The 9,817-nt window shown below is 38.6% G+C and overlaps 1 protein-coding gene and 1 long non-coding RNA gene across 3 annotated transcripts in view; both read right to left on the reverse strand.

The window, feature by feature from the left end:
* Nucleotides 1-9,459, reverse strand: part of LOC131228240 (probable inactive poly [ADP-ribose] polymerase SRO2) — a 36,084-nt gene extending 26,625 nt beyond the window's left edge. The window contains exons 1-5 of one of the 2 annotated variants that reach the window (XR_009162762.1): nt 9,311-9,459; nt 7,981-9,055; nt 7,043-7,284; nt 6,861-6,946; nt 5,766-5,825 (exon numbers count right to left, since the gene is read on the reverse strand). Coding sequence is in view for 1 of the 2 variants with exons in the window: in XM_058224134.1 (XP_058080117.1) it covers nt 6,861-6,946; nt 7,043-7,284; nt 7,981-8,942 (1,290 nt within the window). In the remaining variant the exon portion in view is untranslated. The remainder of the gene's footprint in view (nt 1-5,765; nt 5,826-6,860; nt 6,947-7,042; nt 7,285-7,980; nt 9,056-9,310) is intronic. The other variant, XM_058224134.1, reaches the window with a different exon arrangement.
* LOC131228241 (uncharacterized) lies at nt 165-3,495 on the reverse strand. Its single transcript, XR_009162763.1, has 2 exons — nt 824-3,495; nt 165-729 (listed from the first exon to the last, which is right to left on the reverse strand). It is a non-coding gene; the product is annotated as an uncharacterized LOC131228241 (long non-coding RNA).
* Nucleotides 9,460-9,817: the final 358 nt, after the last annotated feature.

The following is a 9,817-nucleotide window of genomic DNA, read 5'->3' on the forward strand; positions in this document are numbered from 1 at the left end:
TAATAGATAAATAATTTTATATTCCCTTGCAATACATATTAGAAAAATAAAACCAATTAAACAAATAATTAAATATAAGTTGTCAACATTCGATAATATAGTTAACAAATATTAATCAATATTCAACAGTACAATCAACAATCAACATCAACACACTTAGTAAGTAAACAAAATGAAGAAGCTATTTCTTTATTATTGATCTACTATATACATTGATCTATTTGGCATTATGGCATTTAATCATCACCACCATCGTCGTCATCACCATCATCATCCGAGTCATCTCCTTCTTCCACATACACTTCTTCTTCTTCTGTTTCTTTATCATTTGTATGTACTAATACTTGATCAACATCCAATGGTGGATCTTCAACTTGATCATTATCATCTCCTCCTTCTATCTCCTCAATCTCTCCAACGGGTTGACCACTACTACTCGCCCCCGGCTCCCCCTATCATTCGCCTTCGAGTGGTACTTTCTCCAGGTGTCGATCCGTATGCGGCATCTTCAACTTGCGCCCATGTCAGGCTCTCTCCTGCAAGTACCAGGTCCTCCGTCTTTACGAGCTACTCATTATCTGCATCCAGCTCATCTAAGCCGATAGGGCCAAAGAAACCAGGCTTTTCTTTCCTAGTCTGAAATCGTTCTCGCAATTTTTTATTGTATTAGACGAAAACCTAGTCGTTGAACTTATTTTGCTCAAGGTGATTCATTTTCTTGGTATGAATCTACATGAAAGAAAGCACATTTGGCATTAGCTATTTAGTTAATTAATTTAGCATACGGCTTACACTAAAAATTTGAAGTCTACAATTACTAAACTTATCGCCTCGAACGTGCTCCAGTTGCGCTCACAATCGCTGGCAGAACACTTGAGTCCAAGAATCCTCATAGCCAGCTTCTTTAGAGCTGGATCCTTCCTGTTCGGGTCCACTCCATAAGCAGCCCACCAGTCAACTGAGAAAAACAGTTTAAGTATGTTAGTCCCTTTGTAGATTACATTGTTAACAAACTATTTGTAAGACATTCATAGTACTTACTAGGTAATTTCATTGTCTGATGTCTAATGACGATATCCCTTGAGAATATGCCCTTACTCTGTATAGAAGTCCAGTAAAGCTGAGATCCTGTAATGTTCTTCTTTTTCTGGAATTATTTTTTCCAACACGTCAATAAATCCAACCATATGCATAGTAAGTGCTTCTCCTAAATCAGCACAAGCGAATAAATAGGCTGGGTTAATGATGTAAGCAGCCGAATACAATGGAGATGACATTTGGCTGCCCCATCTTCTATCTATAATATCTATAATTGGCTTGTAATCACGCTCTCTATAATTAAAATGGTTCATGATCTTATTTCCCGCCCTCTCCATCGCATCATATATGTAACCCATTGGAGGCTTCTCATCCACATCCACTAATCGCAACACAGTGACTAAGGGCTCAGATGCTTTTAGCACCTTTACCACTTGTGTCCAAAAACTTTGCGAAAGGATTGTTTGTTGAACCTGTTTCCCTTCAACCTTCTTTTGACCAAAGCACACTTGTAAAATCGGCCGACATTATAAAGCTTCTAATTTTTAATTTTTTATTTTTTGCATGTAATCTTTGTAGTGTTAAAAAGTTGTATCGAAACGGGCGACTGCTAGATGTAGCAAGTTACCCCAATGTGTATTCTCATTCACCTGAGAAGAAGGGTGTGTTTGTACATAAAGATCATGATTCTTCTAGCCCTTGTAATCACATTTATAAATAACCTACCTATATCTTCTAACATATGATCAACACAGTGGATTGCACAACGGGGTCCAAAATAAACAAAGCTTCTTCTCTATAAGAAGACGACCGACCAATACATATGGGGCTGCGTTGTCTATAATTACCTGTATAACGTATTCCTTACATAGTTCCTCAACTACATTATCTAGTAAGCTAAACAAGTATTCTCCAGTATATGAATGACCCGATGCATCCACGAACTTCAAGAACATTGTCCCAGTTGGACAATTTACCAGAAAGCTAATGAGAGACTGACTGGATCTATCGGTCCATCCATCGGCCATAAGTGAACATTCATATGTTTTCTGCGATTTCTTTTATTCAACTATAAAGGATCGTGTGTAATCAATTTCGGTTTTCAGGCATGTCTCCCTCATTTCATGATATGAATGAAGTTTAAGCCCAGGTCCAAATTGACCTATAGCCTCAACCATAACTTTGAACCTTTTCGATTTATCTGCGTTGAAAGCAATGCCAGTTTGGTAATATCACTTAGCAATATATTGAATAGTGGTTTTCTTATTTTTTTGTTTATACCGATTTTCTAAAGTTGTTTGAGCTGGCCCTTTGCCTCGACCCCTTTGCCCGATCATATCCTCGGGGTGTGATCTACACCATCTATCCATGGGCCCATGCCCTCGGGCTCTTTTCGAGGCTGTTGGTTGTGGTTGTGGTCGTGGTCTAGACCGGCCTATCGAAGTAAGGAGGAGTGGGACCAGCTTCATCTACATCAACTACATTTATATCTTCATATGCGTCTTGTTCCATATTTTCCCCGTGACGTAGGGCACTATCGCATATCTTTCTTGATTATTTATCCACATACTCCATGATCTCCCTTCAAATTTCTGGAGTATTTTTGTCGCATGTTTGGCCATTTGACCCCGGTAAATGTGCAAGGTATTGCTTGTGCCGCGCAATGCCACCAGAACCCACATAACTCACATACTATGTGAGTCTTATTCAAAGCACTACGATAGAGCCCATACTTCCAACCTGGGTCATTCAACTTGGGTTTTAAAGAGGAAGATTGGGAAGAAGACATGATGTTGGTGTGTGTATTGATTGTAAGTTGTAAGCTAGTAAAAACTTAAGTAAAGACTAAAGACTAAAGAGTCAAGAGACTAAGGGCGTGTTTGGTTCGTGGAATTGAATGGTATTATATGGGATTAACATCATTATTGCTCAATGATTGCATGTCTGGAAATACCATGGTATTGTAGCCATCCAATTCCATGTTTGGGATAAAATTTTTGCTATGGCAAAACACTGGATTAAGCAAAATCATGTTTGGTGGACCATGGAATTGTAATCAAAGGACCAAATTCGCAACAGTTGTCACTCACTTGTACACATATATAACCACAATGTCACATGTAAACGGTGTATATGGATGAACGGCATGGATAAACACATGCATCAATGTGGGCCCCACATGTGTGGTGGATTTCAAAATCCATGGAAATCTTGCATGGGAACAAATGCAATTCCACGGGACTAAAGGCAATTCCATCCCACCTAATCCCATCCCCTCCAAATATTGGATGGAATTGCACGGGACCAAATGCAATTCTATCCCTCCTAATCCCATCTAATACCATGCACCAAATGCCCCCTAAAGAGATGGGAGAGGGAACAAGAGAGAGAGAGAGAGAGAGAGAGAGAGAGAGAGAGAGACTTACACACTTACACTACTAGTAGTAGAAACTAGAAAGGGGGAGGGAAAAGAAAAGGAGAGAGAGAGAGAGAGAGAGAGAGAGAGAGAGAGATTTACACTTACACTTACACTATTAGTAGAAAGGGAGAGGAAAAAGAAAATGAGAGAGAGAGAGAGTTACACACTTACACTTAGTAAAAGAGGGGGGAGAGAGAGAGAGTTACACAACACAACTACAAAAACACAAATTACACAATCTAAAATTCGGAAATAAATTCTTCACTTCTTGTCTTCACTTTTGACTTGACTCTTGGACTTGTACTCTTGTAACTTGTAACTTGTAACTTGTGAGTAACAAACTAAAAAAAAAAAAATTGTTATCAACCTAGAAGAAACTAGTAACAAACTAACTTGCAACTTATAAGTTGAGTCTCTTGACTCTTGAATGAAAGAAAGACGAGAGATAAAAAGAGAGAGTGGTGGGTGTGTGAATATGATTATGATATTTAGAACTTGGAAGAAACTATAAAGAGAGTTCAATTTCGATGTATTCTTGAATCTTGCTTGCTTTACTTTCTTGATTCTTGAATCTTGAATCCTTGTCCATTAATTGAAACTTCAAACTTGAAAGAAATATGGAGCTTAAGCCTTGGAAATGGAATTATGTAAGAGAGAATGAGAGAGTGTAAGAGAGTAGAGAAATAGAGAAAGAGTTTGACCTTTAAGTGCATGTAGGAGTGTTTCGAATACCTTTTTATAGACTAAAAAGGCATATTAAAAAAAGAAATTCCCAACGGTCAGAAATCTGACCGTTGACAAATATGCGATTGCATATTCTCACACGTGGCATATGCGATCGCATATGTGCAAAAATCGCATATGCCATTGTCGCATATGCGATTTCTGCTGCACTGTGTGCATATGCGAATGTGTGATCGCACATGACAACATTGCATCTAATAGTCCTTTTAACATCAGTTGCAATGGTGGAGAGGCCTGTGGGCTCTATAATCACAACCGGTGGCCCGTTTCAGATGGAAAGGTAGCACGAGCAAGGTGTAGGTGCTTTGACGATAACAACGGTCGTAACGGCCACCACTGTTACCGTTTTGATATGGGTCGTAACAGCCATTACAGCCACCATGATGGCCATTACGGTCTCTTTAAAAAAATAAAAAATAAAAACCTGTATCGGTCCTATAACAGGTCTTTTCTCCCTGTAACGGTTGGCATCGCTACCATTACTTAATGGCTGATACATACAGCCGTTATGGCACACCATGGACGCAGGCAAACTCATTGGAGTCAATTAATGATAGTGATAGAGGTCGACGTCCCTGTTGGTTAAGAAGATGGCACCAGAAACCTCCACTTCGAGAGGTAGTCCCAATGTGATTTATCATTGACGGCGAAGAAACCTATATATTATATATATATATATGAATCTTACTTCCATTGGATTCTTTTAGACAAATTAGGGGAGATGTATTCCTATAGGTTCGAATTGTGTTGTTCTTTTGGGCCAGTTGTATGCCTATATATGTATATATGCATGCATGTTTGTCAACATGTGCACATGCATGCGCATGTGTGTTTGTGAACATATGTATGTATATTTACATACGCATGCACATGCTTTTAATATGTTCACTCACACATGTATGCAAGTATATAGACACATATTCGTGAACATATGTACGAACCATTGTTTTAAATAGCGAATAGCATGTAGCATAGCATTCACCCCTTCGAAGCATAAGGTGTAATCTACACACTACTATATTTAATCAATGTCGCGCTTGGTTGCATCAATTTCATGATATTTTGCACCAAATTAGGTTGATTAATAATGTAATTTAACAAAATTTCATAATATTTGTTGCAATCAAACGCAACTTAAACTAATAGGAAAGCGCAATGATTAAGTATAAAGGTAAAGAAAAGGCAATGAAACTGATATAATATTGTCACTCATATTATTTTACTTAAAGCATTGAAAAGATTGATTAATTTTTATTGAAAATTGAAAAATGTAACAAAATCATTAAAAACATTAATTGATTTTAATGTTGTAGTGAAATAACTTATAATGTGAGCTACTTAGCGTATAGCATATACAAATTATCATGTAGCATAGGCTACAAGCAACTTAAGCTATTTTCATAAGCTACATAGCATTAAGGCTAAGCTACACGCCACGTAACGTAGATATTTAAAACACTGAACATATACATGTTCACAATATACAAGCACACGCATGTGTGTTTTTGTGAACCTTTGATCCACATGAAGATGATATCATGAATCTTGATAATAATTGCCTTACCTAATTGACAGTAATGACTCCTTAAGCCTCCATAGCCTATGGCTGAACTACGAGCTATGTCTGTAGCATAGTTTATGCATCAGTTAATGAAGATGATAGTTGATACATTCATATATCATATCAATTTATAAGAATCATTTGAACTTTAGAGGTAAAAGACTTTCTTTTCTTTTTTATGACAAAAAGGTATCCCAACCCCTTTATTTAAGGCGAGACTATTCCCTACGGATGCACACAATCACCCGCAAACAACGTGCATCAGGTAAAGCATAGAGAGGGGAATCGAACTCGTGTCTGTGGGGAGCAAACCCACGACGCTAGCCATTCGGAACCCCAGGTAGGTAAGAGACTTAGCGACATGGCTTTCACCAGGTCGACCTGACAAACAACATTGTTACTAAATAATTGTCCAATGCACCATTAAATACATGTCCCAAATCAAACAAAACAAAAAACATAGAGATTCTAGGAGTGCCCTGTTTTGCCTTTTTCTGAAATTCTTCCATAATAATTTGTTAGAGAAACAAGCGATACATACAGGTCCCCCCTCCCCCCCCCCCATATATAGATTCTTGAGCGGGATAAGAACAAGTCTGATCTCACTTGTATGTTGAAGCAAAAAAGCGAAACATGGGAGCTGCCTGTGGTTCTCATTTTCTAGGCCACCCCAAACACAAGCCAAGTTGGTTCCACTAAAAATTGGAACTAGTTCTAAGTTCTAGGGACTTCCAAGCATGCCCTTAAGCTAGGAAAAATCAACAAGACGCAAAAATGATCTTGTTAGCTATACTAGATGAGCAGGAGCTAGCATCTAACTAAGAAAACAAACACATGGTGCATGTTTTCATAGAAATTAGCCATACAAACTAAGGATGTCTTTGCATGCACTCTGCAATTGAATGATGATGATTAGTTTCCCAAATATGAAATAGCCGATTATAATAAGTTAATTACCTTCCTTGAATTCAAAATAAAGACACAGGCCCTCAATGAGAATGCTCAAGTAATTACAATTTGATCATTTCCACAAATTAATTAATGCAATTCAATCCAACCAATGCACCCAAATGCAACAAAAAAGACAAGCGAAATCACCTGATGAACTTTAGAAGAAGATTGCTGACATTTTACAGTTGGAGCATCAAGATCCCTTCGAATACCTCTCATCCCAACAAAATGTTCTGCAGAAAGAAAAAACCCAAGTAAATAAAAATTCATGAACACAACATTTCAATAGAAAAATAGAATGATCAAAATAAATGCATTTCCCCAATTACCTCGAGCAGAAGGAGGCAGCTTGAAACTGACAATGTACTCCGGATGTATAAGTGTATTCATGTGGGTGCTCCAGACCACATAATGATTTGGATTCTGAAGATTGTCTACGCCACTATCAAAATCCTCAGAGCTGGGGCGGAACTGCTCCGAGCCTAGGGGCACTTGTTCCATGCTCCCCATGGTTACTCGACATAACAACATATGTTGTATGCCATTTTCGTCAACATCACAAAAATTCGCACTAAAAGGAACCAAAGGAGATGGCAAAATCATGCATCTCCAAATTGAAAAGATGGGTCTAGAGGGTCAAAATGAATGCAAAAAGAAAAAAGAGGAATGCTACTACGATGCATGCATTTTGTGGAGTTCGGTGCATTTGTGCACATTTCTCATTTCTGGACCATTGATTTGGTCAATCATAATGTAGGTGTCCCAAAAATCAAGGAGATTATAATGTCATAGCCATCTGATCAATTGTCTGTAGATGGGTCTAGAGGGTCAAAATGAATGCAAAAAGAAAAAAGAGGAATGCTACTACGATGCATGCATTTTGTGGAGTTCGGTGCATTTGTGCACATTTCTCGTTTCTGGACCATTGATTTGGTCAATCATAATGTAGGTGTCCCAAAAATCAAGGAGATTATAATGTCATAGCCATCTGATCAATTGTCCGTAGATGGCTAAAACAAAGTAGAAAATGAGCAAAAGGCCACAACCGGTGGGAACATTCACACTTCACAGCTAGAACATTAAGGATTGTCCAATGAAAGTTTTTCACCTGTGCATAGTCCGCATTGTATCCCATCAAATCAACAGTCCTTATAACCAATTCACCATACAACTCTGGCAAGTGTATGGTGGGACACTATTTAATAGAACTCCGACGAAGCAAGCATCATAACAACATTCTTCAAAGAATCTAGTAGAAAATTTCAACCTGACATAAGCGCGATCTTCCGGGGCAAGATAAACACCCATACCATAAGCCGCTCCATTTGACGACTTCATGTTGACCCCGAATCCATAAGTTAAAACTTCCGCCACACCTTCCCGCGAGGAACCATACCATCCTCGCCTCACATTGGCATCCCCCCGATACCTCCTAATAGCCTCAATTCGTTCCTCGAATGAATGAAATCGCGCCAATGCAGCAGGACCCACTGGAGCATAACGGTAAATACCAACTACATTACTCAGCGTCAGAAACATACCAAAGCTCGTGACAAAAGCCTTTTGAACGGCAAGGTAGTCATTGTTCTCTCTTTCCAATTTAATCAAATCCAACCTATCAAAACCGGAATCATCCCGACACGGAACTCCATTGTCGCCAATCACTTCTTTGACTTGCGAACTCACCTCGGTCTCCTCTAACCGAGAATTGCATTCTGCAGGTCCAGAACTGCAAGCCCCACCAATCCCAACATCAACCTCAACCACAATCTTATCACCATCACTCCACATATCATCATCCTCCACATAAACAGCTGGGAAGAAGCATTTCCCCATTTCATCGATCCAAGCAACTGATCGCCTTGAACTGGTTTTCAGTTCAGTCATAACCATGCCAACAAAATCAACAAGATAGTTCATATTTCTCATCGAAATCTCAACAATTGATCTCTTAAACCTAAAAGCATCAACAATCAAAGCAATAACATTTTCTGGAAAATCAATCCATTCTCCACAATTGAAGAACATCACACGTTGGGGCGATCCACTCTTGACAAAGTTCAAGTAGTTCTTGATAACGGATTTCGAATCAAAGGGACAGGACGAGTGTCCATTCTTCGCACCGACCCGCTGGAACTTAGACCGTACATCAGCGACATAACCATCGCAGCGGATTGACCGCTTCTGCTTCTTCAATCCAGAAACTTTAACTGAATTAACGGTTTCCATATGTAAATCTAAAGCTGCTAGAAACTAATCAAGGAAAAACAAAGCCCTAGGTATATTTACAGGAATTTACAGGTCTTGCCCTCCATTTTCAGAGGATATACACTGAAGAAACCCTGTAATTACAGATGATGAAATACAAAGATTAAAAACCTAAAATTAAAAAGAAAATAAAATAAAATAAATATTTGTAATTCAAATGAAATGCGATATTGAAGAAAGAAACAGAAAACAAAATGATTTTTTGTCATTTAAGATAAATAATTTAAAAAATAAACCCTAAAATCGAAATCTGGAAAACAAAAATAATAACAATAAAAATAAAAAAAAAAATATACACGAGAGATTGTGTATATACGAGCTGGACTTACATGCGTAAAGAAGGGGACCGAGAAACCCTAGATCAGACGCGGGCTCTGCCTCGCTTGGAAGTTCCCGAAGAACATATAAAGCGCAAGAGAATTTTGAGGCTGTGGACCCCACCTTTTATCCAGCTGTTTTTACGAAACAATACAAACTTCGTTTGGGAACTTAGACCTGCTCGTACGGACAGCGAATTTGAGGACGAAAATACCCCTCCTTTCACGGAAACGGATTGGGTACCCCCACCCGCCAATGGCGGATGGGCGGTAGTCTGTGGGCCCTCTATGATGTATGCTTTTCATCCATGCCATCCATATATTTTTCCACATCGTTTTATTATATGAGACAAAAAATGAGGTATATCCAAATCTTAAGTGTACCACATTACAGGAAACAATGTTGAATGAGCGTCAACCATTAGAAACCTTTAGGGGGCCCACTGTGATGTTTGTGATTCATTCATAGGGTCACAAAGACCTGGATGAAGAGGAAAAATAAATTTCATAATGATCCAA

The sequence above is a fragment of the Magnolia sinica genome, chromosome 15, assembly GCF_029962835.1.
Source record: "Magnolia sinica isolate HGM2019 chromosome 15, MsV1, whole genome shotgun sequence".
Lineage (NCBI taxonomy): Eukaryota > Viridiplantae > Streptophyta > Magnoliopsida > Magnoliales > Magnoliaceae > Magnolia > Magnolia sinica.